Raw genomic sequence first — 15,163 nt, forward strand, 5'->3', positions numbered from 1 at the left:
TGTGAGAAATCCCTCTGATTACCACCACTGCCACCCTGTCCAAACATAAATCCTAACCTACTACCAATATAGCTTAATTATTTGCATTCAAACACAGTGCTCCTGTAGTCATCCCCACCGGAGCATCAAAAGAAATTCTCTGTAATATAAGCTGTTACTTCTTTTCCCCACAAACATTTTTACATCCTTTATCCATCCACTGCTCCTACATTTGGGACTGCCCTTCGACCAACTTTTTTGGAGAATTTGCCCTTTTGTATGCATCCACTGTATACACTGATTTGGGGAAAGATGTAGCATGGGAAAGTGGTGCTCAGAAAAGCAGGGAAGTAGAGGTGGAGGAGTGTACTGTAAGGGGAAGATGAGAGAGAGGAGGGGAGGGCACAGAGGGAGGAGGTGATCTATGGCAGCTGAGCTGTGAAGAAGCTAATGGCCTCTCATCAACTTCCCACGCCCAAAATGTGTTTTCTAATGGGCACTCAAGCAGGAAGGCACATATTAGTTTGGCTACGGGCACAAAATCCAGCCAACTAGCATCAATAGTGCATGTGTCTGAACTCCAGTTGGCCTGCATGTGACTTCAGGACTGGCAGAGTATGAAACAGTAACCAATCTCTCAAAAATATGGGGATATGGAAGCTGATCTCACTCATAGCTTGAACAGTAATAATGAGAAATTGAAGAAGCATGGCTCACAAACACTGTGACACTGATAAACTCGATGGTAAAATGAAAAGTGCCCGTCTCTGCAGTATGGCATTAGAAATCCAATTTCTCTATCATATGGCAACTTCTAAGCCAGACTGACACATCAGCACTTTGAACAATCTATCACCAAACATCAAAGGAGAAGGTATTAAAGACATAACTGACATAAAGGAGTGTTTCCAGTTAATTTTTCCCCAAGCTAAGCAGATCACTGACACACACTTACTTTTCAAACAATATAATGTAAACCATTAGTGCAACCATTACAGTTAACTCAATGATAAACTAATTCAAATGCAAATAGCTCGAGATGGTGCTCAGGCCTTCCATAGTCAGTCTGGACATTATCCCTACTAATTTGTGAGAATAAAACCCCAAGCCCCTGATTAGGTGATCTAGGGAAGCCAATTGTTTTGATTGTGCGGTGTGATGTTTGATCTGAGTGTGTGGAATGTGGTGACCTTTGATCCAGTGACAACATTCAATTAGATACGGTTAACTAAATTGACCTCTTCCACCTCAGCTACTCACGCCAGAATTGGATAAAGTGTAAACAGCCTGTGTTCTATACAGTGAGTGAGGGATTACTACTGCTCACTTTAGCAAACAGTCAGCAAACCACCCCCATTCACAGTATGCACACAAACAAACAGTTCTGCTTTGCAAATGCTGAAAGATACACCCTTTCTATTTTTCTATGCTTACAAATGATAAATGCAGAATGTATGAAGATACAGCAAGCAGAAATTTCAGAAACTCTGCATTGATCCCTCTACATTTCTAAAAAGCACTTGTTCTGTCTCTGCTGTAATGTGGGAAAGTGACTGGGGAGACATTTGAGTTTGATAAAAATCAGACAATTGTTGAAAGTCAACATTTAATGTGAAGTTAATGTCCTTGTTGAGTGTTTGCAGACATAATCTGAGATTTAGGAATTGTGCCAGTGTTTTGGTTTTTTAATTAACGTAATTATCTTCCATAAAGTTGAATAAAAACATTTAACTGGATTGAAAAGTTCCAACCCATACATGGAATTTGTAATTACATTGGATTAGTGCTGGAAATTGAGCTCACACGAAATGTCAGAAAGGAGGCCCTTTTTCAGCAATTAAAGGTCATTAGGTCTTAAAAGAGATCATCTTAATAAAAATGATTAACTTGTAATGTCTCCACTCACATGGTGAAAAAGGCTTACTACCGCTCTCTTTTCCTCTGAACTGACCCTACCAAAACCATAACTTTTAGAAGTGGAACAGCAACGACCCAAAATGACTTTTCTTCACACTCAAACCTCCTTCTCTATCTGACTCACTTACACACCACCATGCTGGGATGTACTGACAACTTGCTTGAGAAAAGCCAGAAGCCTTTAGCTTGACCACTGTCCCCTTCAGTGGCACTTGGACCCATGTTTTTGTAGCCCTGTCCTGCTTTATTTCCACCAACTGATACCCAACCATTTTTTTCATTGATTGTTTACATCATTTGTTCAGTTATTGTTTATTTAATGTTGGCCGAGGCATTTATTACCCCAGACTTTTACTCCAAATTAAAGTTTATAGTCCATTATCTGTTTGGTGTATTCTGTTACTTTACTGTTGCTATGACAAACTTCCCCAAACAGGGATCATTAAAGTGTCATTTGCTTTCATTTCTGCGTCAGTGGAAGCACATATCCCAATCTTTGTTCATTTTAAGTCTACAACTGAGAAACAGAGTGATTCTCAGGAGGAGGTAGAATGACCATGGCCAAATAGCCATAAGGAAGCTCTCATATCATATATCATATGATATGAAAATGGAAGCTAGCATATATATATATATATATATATTTATATATTATCTCTAGTTCCCTTGTTCTAAATATCTGCTCCCTGCCATTCAGCCTCACACTCCAGTCAGACATTAAGCACTGTGAGAGTGGCCTAAGTAGCTCAACACTTCCCAGATGAACAGCTCCAGTAATAGGTCATGATTGACCCCAATAGCCAATTCTGAGTGGGTTCCCTCAGGTCTAATCTTGCATTAGTTGCTCTGCTTCACACACTGACTGATGAGACATGATGAGAGTGGCTGCCTTGAAGGCATAACTGATGATTAAGGAAGTTACATGGTGCTTAGACAAATAAACAAATGGATCAAAATTGTAATGCCTAATTTCAAGTTTCAAAATGAAATTGAAAAATGACTGGAGATCAATTTTAACAATCATCTGTCATCAATCTGTCTGTTGCAAAACCTGGAGATTTTAAAATCTGCTTTTTCATGTTTTGTTTTTTTTTCATCTGAGGCATTCAAAATTGCTTCAAATGAGTTCCATGTTAGGTCCCAACAGCTATAAAGATCACCAATTAAAAAAAATTAAGGCTAAGCTTATCAGAGCACAACATACAACTTATACTCTAATACAATACTTTCACAACATATTCAGATTTTTTTGTGGTTTTGGTATTCAATGTTTGCGAAACCTTAATTAGAATGAAAACATTGAAGTAGATGGGAACCATCATGTACATACATTAAAATTTTAAAGTTTATTGAGGTGTACAGTATAAGTTCAGAACAAATGCAATGAAAGAAATACCCTGTTTGAAACAAACACATGCACAAAACATACTTAGATATATGTACAATACCCACAAACTGTGTGGACAGTTAGACTTTATTCTTTCATTTCGTCCATTTGTCTATTATAAAAACAGTAATTGAGGAAAAACACCTTTTATATCTATTAGGAAACTAAATATGTTCAGTACTACAACGCCTAGGGAATTGTCCAAGGATTAATTCCATGCTGCTCCCATAATTTCCTCCAATATGTTAAATTAAGATTAAAGATCATTTTGTTCCCTAATTCCCACAGCTCCTGTGGTAAAGAGATCAAAACTGGAGGGTTTTATAGGGAACATTTTTAACATTTGCTCTGTTCTCAGTGTGCTTGATTAAATGTAACATTTTGAGATCCCAGAGCTCTGAGAAAAGCATAAATCATTGTCTCACAGCTGCTGGCGTGCCTGGAGAAAACACATGCTATCCCTTATACCCCCCCACCTTTTTTTTTCCCTATGATCATGGAACCCACCCGACCCATTTGCCCCTCCTTCTTTGGTGCACGTCATGGTGGTAGATGGTGAGAGAAACACCTGCAGGCTGCTGCTTGCACAGAGGTTCAGCATAAGCCCCCAGCTCTTCAAACACCCTCTAGCCCTCTATTCCTTCACAGTGGCCCCATCCAAGACCCCCTTACTCTTTCCCATCCATCAGCAGTGACAGGCCTGAGACCAAGCCAATGAGGATAGTCAGCCAACCATTGTCCAGGGATAAAAATGATCAAGCTGTCTCCTGAGTAGCACTGATAATTTACACACAGTATATTGATACAAAGATTTTGAGTTCTGGTGATACTTAAGGTACAGCTCTACTTTGATTTAATTCACAAATAATTTATAGGCCTTCTACCAGTCAAGGCAAACCCAGTGTGACTTGAACCAGGAAAAACCTGGATGCCAGCTGGGCCCACATGGAAGCCCAACCTGTGCCCTTCTGACCAAGCCTGCCCGGCTGGATTGCAGCAGCTACCTCACTGTCTGAGCTCAACAAACCTGACTTGTCCTATAGTTGCCTTGCTTTCCTCCATGTCTTCCTTCATTTCTCACCCTCTTTTTCTTGTCACTTAATAATGGCACTCATTATTCATACTGCCATAACAGAGCACACACATGAATCATGTTTGGTTCTTATAAAAGGGGAGAATATTTGGCTATCATGGGACCTTGCTACTGCCAAAAAATCTCATCACTGTTGGGTCCATCTGGAATTACTGTTCAATTAGGAAAACTCTCTCTGACTGCTGCATTGCAAAGGGTTAACAGCAAGATATGAAAGTGCCACACGCCTTTGGATCTACAAAAAAGGACATTTCAAAGCAAAACTGATTAGTTCTGCATTAAAATCCACATCTTTAATAGTGTTTAATTTATTATAATGTTCCAACCTCAACTCTGTTAAATGAGAACACATTAGCCTAGATCTGCATGAGTCTAAAAATGTATAGGGACCCTCTTAAACCACCACCCCTCACCACTCAACCCACTCATCATTTTCTAAGAAAGTTGGAATTTCATCTTAATTCACTGGTAAACAATTAGACAGAAAACAGATGTCACTGGCCATTTTTGAAAACAACTCTGCTCCTTGGTGAATTAAGTTTGCATGAAAGAATTAGAAAGAGCGAAACGACAGGCAGTAAATTATAACGTGTCAAAATTGCATTAATATGCCTAACCCCATATTCAGTTATTTAAAATATCATGATTTCAGAAGAGTGCACATTAACATTCTTTATTTTGCTCTGAGACTTGTTCTAAAAATATTTCACTTAGATAACTGTAAGAGGTTCAGAATTAAGTGCTATAAATGATGTGCATGATTGACCGTTGGTGCAGAGTTCAACAGTCAATTTGACCAAGCATACTACACTGGTTGTGATATCAGAGATATCAAAATTTCAGCTCTAAAAAGGGAAAGTGAACTATGGAGGCGGCATGAGGAGGTCTCTTTCACACATCACAGAATCACATATACATGACCCAGTGGGGAAGCTACTCAGAACATTTAGTCTACTTTGTGTCCCCATGTTGGCCCATATTGTGTTGCCAGTACTTTCCACCCTGGCATACACAAATTGGAATAATAACAACAGAGCACACAAATACAGATTAAAAACAAACATATAGACAGTAAACAAAAAAAGCTGAAACTTTTCCTTACAGATGAGAATAAATAAGGATAAGCATAACAAAAATTACTTGTTTATTTAAAAGACAAATAGCAGTGGTCCTAGTGAACAGCATTCAAAAACATACCCTAGAACACCAAAATACATAAAGGAATACGCACTTGAAAGTACCATGACACAAGATGGTATATATTCACTTCACTGAATACATACTGGTGGCAGTAAGCACTCACCTTATTGTTCAAGTAAATCTTTTCCCATGAGAATTGGGAAGACTCCACAGCATTAGTGCATTTTACATTGTTTCCCAGGAAAAACCAGAAGCAACAAATCAAACATAAAATAGAATTTAAAAGTTAATCATGGCTCATTATATCTTAATGTTTTCAGTATGTCAATGGTCAGCTGCCTGTCCCACCCCAGTTTTTAGTTCTATGTAAAATGATCATGCTTTACAAATGTGCTAAATGGAATCCACAGAGCCATTTGGGATGAACAAAACTTGTTTGATGTCAGGGCTCAGAGATCCAGCAATTGAGAAATGTAATGATCATAAAGTGTTTAACCACTCAGAGTCTATCCTATGGGTGTAAAGGGTGTAACCCAATTAGAATGGTCCTACTCCACTTTTCATCTTTGGTTAAATGAGGTGGTGCATACATCATTCCATTAACACTGCTCCAACAGGCCCCCAGTCACCCTCTGGTTGACAGCAGGGACATGGGACATGTGGACAGACCAAAAGCTTTGATGTGAGTCTGACCACCATACAAAACACAGACCTACAAGTAGACAACAAAAAAATGCCAGACACACTACTTTGCAAGATTTTCCATCAGCAGTAGAAAAACGTGCAGACGCAGAGATATGTACGTACACACACACACACACACACACACACACACACAGAGTGGAGAGACAGAAAGACAGGGAGAAAGGGTCCAGTCTAGTGAAGCTGTTATTGTCAAGCCACACTGCTGTCTCCACTTTTGACTGCATTGACAGGTATATTACAGATTAAAGAAAGATATCTGGCAGTGCCTGTATTTGTACATGTATGCAAGCCAGCTGTTATGCACTGCTTTGTATTTGAAATGTAACCAAAAATCCAAAACACTTATTTCTCAGTTGTTCTCCCATGTATCCATTAAGGGAATGATAAAACCAGCCAAAAGATATATTCAGCTGTTATTAGACTACTAAGAAACACAGGAACAGAGTCATGCACAGAAGAAACACATATTTTTGATTTGTGATGTTAAATGAAATCAACAAGGTTAAGAGACAAAAAAGCAGCAGAGAGAGAACCAAAGAACATTACACACAATAGAAGGTGAGGCAGTGATGAGAAGGATTGCAGGCCTCCACTGCTCCACATCTGCTGGAGATATATTGAGGGCTTCTGGGAGTCAGTCCCCCACCTCCATTTACCTTCATCTTTCCTTCTCATCCTATTTTGCTTATTTTTGGTCTTCTGGTTTGTGTTCAGATCAGGTTTTAATATTCCACAAGTATGTGCTGTCTTTATGAGCCATTGTTTGGCTGAAATAATACGGAATGTGTATCAAAGTAATAGTCTACGGCTGTGATCTTAACAGAATTGACCAGAGTTTCTAAAGATATCTATGTTGTTTAGACTGTGAAGGGTGGAACAACCGCTTGTCAAAACTACAACGATGCTTTTAAAATATGCTCCTTTGTCATTACAATGTTATGAAAATGTATTCTGTAAGTGCTCACATTCATCAAACTGTGAGCTGCCTATGAAATGTAAGCTTTTTTCTGACTTACATTTTCAATTTATAGCAGTGTCTTGGTGTTTAGTTCTCTAGCAATGGGAAAATGATTGACTGGGTGACATTTAAACAGCAGTGGAATTCCTGGTTAGGGATGACCTCCCAAATCCACAGTCTCTAAACTGTACTTATCTTTTTACTTCACTACACCCTAAACTACAGCTGTATCTTCTCCTCACAGTCTGAACCAAACCAAGGCCAGCTCTATCTCCATCTCAGCACTGACATGTTTAAAGTGCATGGGCCTGATATGATTCAGGGCTCTGTTTGGGGGTTTATGTAAGTCAAGGCCACACCATGAATCTCTGTAGCCCTGTATTAAAAGTGATGTACAGTTGTGACTGAATACAACTCTAAAAACAAAGACTGGAAGTATTGGAGGTGTATAATGTTACATAGTCATCCCAGACTTCTCATGTGTGTGCAGTTCAGCAAGATGGAGTTGCGGGACGACATGCCCCAAGTGTATGCTGAGAGACTTGCATTTTGTACAGTGTTGGGGAGCAACTGAAGGAAATAGGTATAGTATATCTATTAGGTATAGGTATATCTATTTCCAAAGGCATCAACCTGGAAGCTCAGGTCAGATGAAAAATTGTTGCAGATGCAGGTGGGGAGGAGTGGTTATGGTGACATTGGCATATATTCAAGGCCTAATTCACAGGAGCAAGCACAAAGGAGCAATTTCCACTTGAAAGAAAATGAAAAAAGAGACCATTTTGGATAGATGAGGGCAAACCTGGCTACTGCTGTAGATACATGAGATGCACTTAGTTGCAGTCATTACATATCCAACTTAGTAAATCAAGTGCTGTAGCACCTTGTGCTTTGGAATCTGAATTACAATTTTAGTTTTTCAGGCAGGGCTAATGAATAACCCCATTACCTCCATATAACCACACAAGCATAAACCCATGCATTCTCACACTGACACCAGAAACACAATCTGTGGTCTAACAAGGCAATCACATACTGCAACCTGACATCAGCACAGCCTTCAACAGCAATTCGCGAGTGGTTGGCTGTTGTTAGCCAGCCCAGCGCTGACAGAGACTAACTACTGGTTAAAGAATTCATGCTGCTTCTAAAGAGACTGTGACTTCGCCAACCTTGCTTCAAGGATACTGGATTGTAAAACACTTATTAGCTTTATAAAACATTCTGTTATAATAAATAACTGCAAATGGGCACTGTGTGACATTAAGAGAGAAATTAAATATGATGACCTGAGTAAACCAACACTATTTAAGTTGATCACCTATAATTTAAAATGAATATGGAATACCAGTTTTTGTCAAAAATCCAAACAACAGAACCCAAAATGCTTATAACACTGCTATATCAACTAGTAATGTTGTATTTAAAAAAATAAGGAGATACTGAGGAGAAGGAGAGGATAGCATTTCAGCTTTGATCTTACCTGAGTTCCTGCAGTTGTCTTCTTGTTGAGGGACTAGAATAGAAAATGCCAGCAGGTCAGGAGCTAGCAAAGATTCAGGTTTGCGGAGCTCATTAAGCCAGCGGCTCATATGGAGTTCTTTGGTGTCAGATGGGCCCTGAATGAGAGGAACCAGCTTTTCTTTCACCCCCTCTCCCGAACCTGAGAGCCAAGGATCAAAGGACAGACAATGACTTTCCTAGTGACAAAATCATTCCTGATTGATCCTCAGTACTTTTGAGTGTAAAAATTAATAGAGAAATCAAGCTTTTGCCCTTACTGCTTCGTGTTTTCCATAACATTTATTTCATTATGAAGGATTTGAATTTAGCCTAACTGTTAGTAGGTGTTGTGTTAACTTGGGTTGCTTCAACTTCTTATGTATACATAATTTATGCACCCAAATGAGTTAATTTTTAATAAAAGCAAGGTTTTTTTTTCAGGGTATTTCTATATTGGCAGCTGCAATACATCATATAGTCCACCTGATGACATGTCTGAAGTTTGACCTCATGATCTCTGTGCTGACACTAGCTCCAATAACATCCTTGCCATCAAATAGAATACCAGAGCACAATGACAGCCCCATAGGAGAAAAGAGAAACTGAATCATACTGTGGGAAATAAATCAAGATAAAGATTGAGAAGGTGAAAAAAAAAAAAAAAAAAAAAGGACGCAAGACTTGGTGCGTAAAAGTATATGTTAAAGAAAGTAAAAGAAGAGTCGAGTCAGTCTCACTCACTCCCTCCTACACAGGCAGTAAAGTTTTAACAGGGCACAGCTGCACACACCTGGGGTCCTGGCGCACACTTTTACAGCTCCCATGGTTCCTGAGGCACATTTCACCGTCGCACGGCTGCAGAACTTCAGCTCCAGATTTTGGACCGAGCCCTCGAGAGTCGGTGACGGGCTCAGAGATTTCACACCTAATAAAAAAAGAAAAAGAAAAAAAGTGAAAATGAAGTGGAGTCCAGCAGGTGTAAACACTGCTGCAGTGGCTTCATTAAACACTTGATTGGCCTTTAATTATACTTGACCCCTTCTATTCCTTTCATTCTCTTCCAAAATTGTGAGAAAGCGGGAGCTCTTAAACACAGATGTCACCAACACCAGGTGAAGTGTGCTGTGTTAGTCGAGGAAGGATTACTTTTGGTGCCCTCTCTTTTAAAACCTGGCTTGTTTTGTCTGTAAACCAGTATAAATATCAAAATTCAACCACATATTAGTCTGAGATGTAAAACAACTAGGAAAGTCAAAACAATCCCTCATCATTATTTATTATTGTTATAGTTTTATGTGTGTATTTGTACCTGTGATGGCAAGCTGACAGGGTCTGAAAAATGTACCTTCTATTTGTAGCCTTTATTCACCTAATCTAGAATCATTCTTATGAAAGAAATTACAGTACACATGCGATTTTGGATACTGTATCGCAAAGACTTTACATCATGGTCATGTTGTTTTTAAAAAGTACCCAACAAGGATGTTAAGCGATAAAATGCCGTAAAAGTTTTATGGGCTCCCAGTAAATCTATTGATTTGAATGACTTGGGACATTTTTGGTAAAGTAACAGGGACTATTAGATGTATGACTAACAGGCCAATATAAAGGATATATCTTTCCAAAAGAATATCCAATACAGTCACGCCTGCATTCAACTTAGTGTCAACTACAGCTCACCTAACACCAGAATTACATCACAGAAGCCTCATGTGCTCTTTACTCTATTATTCTTCCACTTGATGGCTGTCTACTGTGGAAGAACCTTTTGCCTGCCATTTTTCCAAAAGTGTTTGTGCCATAGGAAGGAGTAGGGAAATTAGAACCCCGCCATTATGATATGTCAATGTTATTTCCATGTTGAGAGGCTATTTCAAACACACAACAGGACAAGAAAGAAGAAATAACTGGATGGCGGACAGTTATGGAGTAGGAGTTCAGTGCCAAACCGCCTGTTGAGAGAGGAGAGGAGGATCCATCCATCACATTACATTCTTCCAGTGAGCTGGAACTGTCCAAGGGAATCACATTAAATTCTTGCATCACCTGTTCCAATAAGGCTTTACTTATAAGAATAATACCTTCTTATATTGATATTTCCTAAAAGTGTCCATAGCACTTTTTGACAGAGTTTACAAATGGGGCTTTTCCCATCAAACACTCGAAGACAACACTGTGACACTCTCACAACAAGTAGGTAATGTAGAAGAAATGGGGAGGAAAAAAAAATTAAACAAACAAATGAAATAGATTTATTGGCTTCCCTGGATTTACTGCATACCGGTGAGTGAGAAGGTATTGCATTAATAAAGCACAGATGAGTGGTGCTACCAGAGAGGCTATGAAAGCACAACAGGTCATTATTTTGGCAGTGGTCCCTCAAACATCTAAAGGTTTTCTTTTTCAACCATATTTACTTCCGCTGCCATTTTTCCTTACATTGCTTATTCCTCAACTTTTGTACCTCTTTTTCTTGCGTCACCCCACCCAGTTTCTCATCTCTTTCTCCGCCTGTTCAGTGAAGTCCTAATTGTCCAAATTTTTTCTTGCTTAAGTAATCCAAAAACTAAATGTTGCATATATAAAGATGACTTTGATCGGTTACTTCATAGCAAAATTAGCACACATCTATTTACAGTTGTTAATCCCAATCAACGTGATACTTCAAATGTACTTTTAATGCAAAACAGCAGGCAGTGTGGTATAGCAGGGTGAGTAGATACATATACACAGCACTTTTAACCAGGGGTATTACTGGCAATTGCTACAATCCCAAACCACTCATTTCCCTCCTCTTTCTCTCTCAGACAAATTACCCAACGATTTCTTCACCTGATGTCTGAGAGGTCCTCGATCAGCCCAGATGCAAGATGGGAATGTTAATAACCCTCATTTTGTCTCCCTGACTACCATTTAATATATCTGCAGGTCAAACAGAGCAGTGTTCCACATTTCTGTGGCCTTGGTTATGCAATTCCTTTCCAGCTTCCTTTGTCTATAGGACAAATATTCTGTGTTTGGAAAGACTATATATCCTGTAATTAAAGCAAACACCAGTACTTTTACTGCTTGATAATGTAACAACATCAGATTCTTATCCTAATTCCGCTCAATGTTTTTGGATGAATTTTAAGTAATTTATTTACCAAACAATTAAGGAGCATGCACAAGCAAGATCCATTTAAGACCTACTTTTCCATTCCCTACTGTTCTCCTACTGCTGAAAATTATGTCTGTACAAATTCATGCATAGATAGAAACACACAAACAAACCACCATTTCGGTTATATGATCCAATCTATTACCATAGAGAAAGATAAAGGATGGAATAATAACTATACTAACACTGACACATTTACAGCTGTTACAGATGTTAATGTGTACTGTTCCTGTTCAAAAAAATTCTAAATAAAAATAAAAAAAAAAATGCTAAGTTTCGATCTACCACAGCAACATATATTTGCCATCAAAAGGATTGCATCAGATATTTGGCTGCATCATTGACTGCACCTCAGTGAACCTAAAAAAAAAAAAAAAAAAATTTCCATTTTCCAAAATAGCATTGAAATAATTGCAATGATGAGTAGGGCTCCATAAATACTGTTCCTCTGATTCCTTCATTCCCTGTGGAAAAGATGGAGGTGTTAAGAGCGCAAGCTAATCTTGAAAATGACAGAGGGCATCGCCTCTACTCTGGTTGGTCTTTGATAAATGGAACTAGAGGTATCATTATAGCATATCCCCTTTGCCCACACAGATGTCCTAAAGGGCACAGAACACCTGCTGGGGTGGCTGTTGTTGGGTGGGAGGATTCTGGACAATGTTTTGTCCAGCTGTCAGACTATAAAAAAGTGGGGTACACAGGAAGAGGAAAAACAAGGGTTGGTAGAGTTTGTTGGCTGGAACACTGATATTGAGTTTGTTTTCTGTGTGCATTTTGCAAAGAGCGTGTATTGTAACCAGACATGCAAGTGTGTTTGTGTGTATGTGCATTTTGCTGTGTGACTTGGTGACTGAGTGAATGCGTGTGGTGCTGTTACTTGTCACGGAAGGGCAGGTGCAAGGAGTACATAACCACACAGCTAGGGGCCAAAGGGCTACAGCACTCCATCAAACACTATGAGGGCAACCATGGGCAGCTGGATTTACCATCCCAATCGTTGAAGAGGGTGTGGAAAAATGAGGGGAAGGAGGGATGTAAAGTCAGTAAAGGAAGAACAGAAACAGAAAGAAAAAGAAAGAATGGATAGAAAACAGAGAACATACTCTGATGGGCCAGTACAGGATCTGAAGTCTGCTTTTTTGCTTTCTGCACACTTCAATAGTTGCCATGCACATGTCTCAATGTCTGTGTGTGTGAGTGGACATCTGTAGACTTAAAAGGCATGTTTTACACATTCCAACATGTCCTGCTCTTACTGCTTTGAAGAATGGTATGGGAAAGTTGTCTCTCTGTGATGCCTGAGCAGGGGAAACTATGGTCTACAATACAAAATTTGGTTGTTTTACTGGTTTTATTTCACAAAACACCTAAAATAATGCCTCACATATACCCTACAATTTTCAAGTCTGGAGGTATAGAAAAGTTTTATTAATGACTAATCCAGGAAATTAAATTGGAAACATGAAAATTCTTTAAGATGAAGATGTGAAGGACAGAAGGACCCCTTTCTGAGTGAGACAAATTAATTGGCAATCATCTCAAGCACACACTATCAAGTAGAACAATGAAAGGACCCATGAAATCTGTGTTTTCACTGAAGCTATTACACCTTCACACCACACAGTCATGTTATAGACATGAGTAAGAAGTATCATTACTTTCCATGGAAAAATCAGTCCATTGCACTTATTAATACATTAGTAATCTGTTTCATATCACTATTGGTTGACATGAGCATCTATACTATCACCAAACCTTAATGGACAGGTAGTAAGACAAAGAGAGAAAGAAAACCTTAAGTGCTAAAAGCTCCAAGTCTGGCAATGAGCCCACAGCGGCTAGGGGCCTGACAAAAAAAGGTAGACATTGACAAGTTGGGTAGAGCAAAAGCAGCCAGCTGAGCCATTAAGTGCTGATGTAGAAACAATAACTGTCTCTCCCAAGTCAGGAGGGGCTGAAGTAGAAGCAGTAAGTAGGAGCAGGAAGTCTGCTGGCACTTTGCCAAGTACTGACACACAGCAAAAATACATGCAGGGAGACTGGGATGGGAAAATAGGCAAGCCAAGTGGCTTGCCCTGCAGTAATAACTGAGACTAGAGCAGCTCTTGTAGTGGGCAGATAGAAATCTGTATGGAGATACAGCACTTTTAACTAAGTTGCATTTTTTAAGGACTTGACCCTTATGATATAGCATAGGCTTAAAATATAAAGGCACCTAAAAGAAAGCATTTCACATTTGAGGTGATAGTGACTTTTCTTTTCGGGGAAACAATTTGGGGAAGGTAGTTTATATTAGAGAAGGTGCTTTCATCTTTAACCACACAATCCAATCAAGAGTCAAGTCTTCCAAAGCCAACCATACACAGTCTGGATTTTTAACCATAAAACCATTACAGTTCAACTGTTGGAACAGACTCTCATGCACAAACACATACACAAATACACACGCAGGGAGAGGGACAGAGAGGAATGCTTATACTCATTTCAAGGCCCAGCCAAGTTGCTTCCCACACATTTATAGAGGTAAGCATGGCAGAACAAGTGCTACTTTGACTATAAAGACTGTGGTATAAACCAGTGATGAGGTGAAAGAGCTGGTGGTAGTGGAGGCCAGGGGTCTAATTTTCATGATTATCATCCCCTGCAGGTGCTGCCTGTCTTTCTGTCTGCCTACTAAAGCAGTGACACATGTTCTCCGCACTTTCAAACTATGGTTCTCTTTGCCACTGAATTACCAAAATTAAGGAGTCTTCATGCGGAAGCAATTTGGCCAACACTAATGGGCCTAGGCAGTGGGGTTTAAAAGACAGCTTGGAAGACAGTGGGGGGTGGGGAGTTGGTGAACGAGTTATACCAGCTTGTATACCAAGTGAGAAAGATGAGGGAGATTAAGAGAAAAAGGAAAAGACAGATGTGCAAAGAGTCATAGCAAAACATGTGCTGTGACATAGAGCCACTTGTAAGCAGACGATTAGGCAGTGGTGAGATAGGCCATTAAAACACAGTTCTGGATGAGAAGGCCTGCCTCTCAATCTCCCATATCCCCAGCCTAATGCTGCCCTGACAAATCTGTTTAGCATAAGAAACAGGAGCATTCTGACTTTGAAGTAGCAGCCAGGCTGAAATGCCACTGTGGTTCCACCATGAGAGAGATGCTTAAAACTACAGACCACAACTAATGACGCTAAACCAGCCCCTCCATCACTGAAACGTACCTCTGGATTGCTGCTCACTCTCTGTGACTCAAGATCTCTGTGTAAAACTCTTACTTGTTCTTTTCTCATCCGTTCTCTTCCTCCCTCTACTAGCATTATGGAA

General features: G+C 39.5%; 1 protein-coding gene across 5 annotated transcripts in view; it reads right to left on the minus strand.

Annotated features, from left to right (window-relative positions):
* The window catches only part of vps13b (vacuolar protein sorting 13 homolog B), a 283,913-nt gene that overhangs the window by 194,777 nt on the left and 73,973 nt on the right, over nt 1-15,163 (minus strand). For all 5 annotated transcript variants that reach the window (XR_003840835.1, XM_029503627.1, XM_029503624.1 and 2 more), the window contains 2 exons: nt 9,473-9,607; nt 8,663-8,842 (listed from right to left, as the gene is read on the minus strand). Coding sequence is in view for 4 of the 5 variants with exons in the window: in XM_029503627.1 (XP_029359487.1) it covers nt 8,663-8,842; nt 9,473-9,607 (315 nt within the window). In the remaining variant the exon portion in view is untranslated. The remainder of the gene's footprint in view (nt 1-8,662; nt 8,843-9,472; nt 9,608-15,163) is intronic.

This window comes from Echeneis naucrates, chromosome 6 (genome assembly GCF_900963305.1).
Source record: "Echeneis naucrates chromosome 6, fEcheNa1.1, whole genome shotgun sequence".
Classification (NCBI taxonomy): Eukaryota; Metazoa; Chordata; class Actinopteri; order Carangiformes; family Echeneidae; genus Echeneis; species Echeneis naucrates.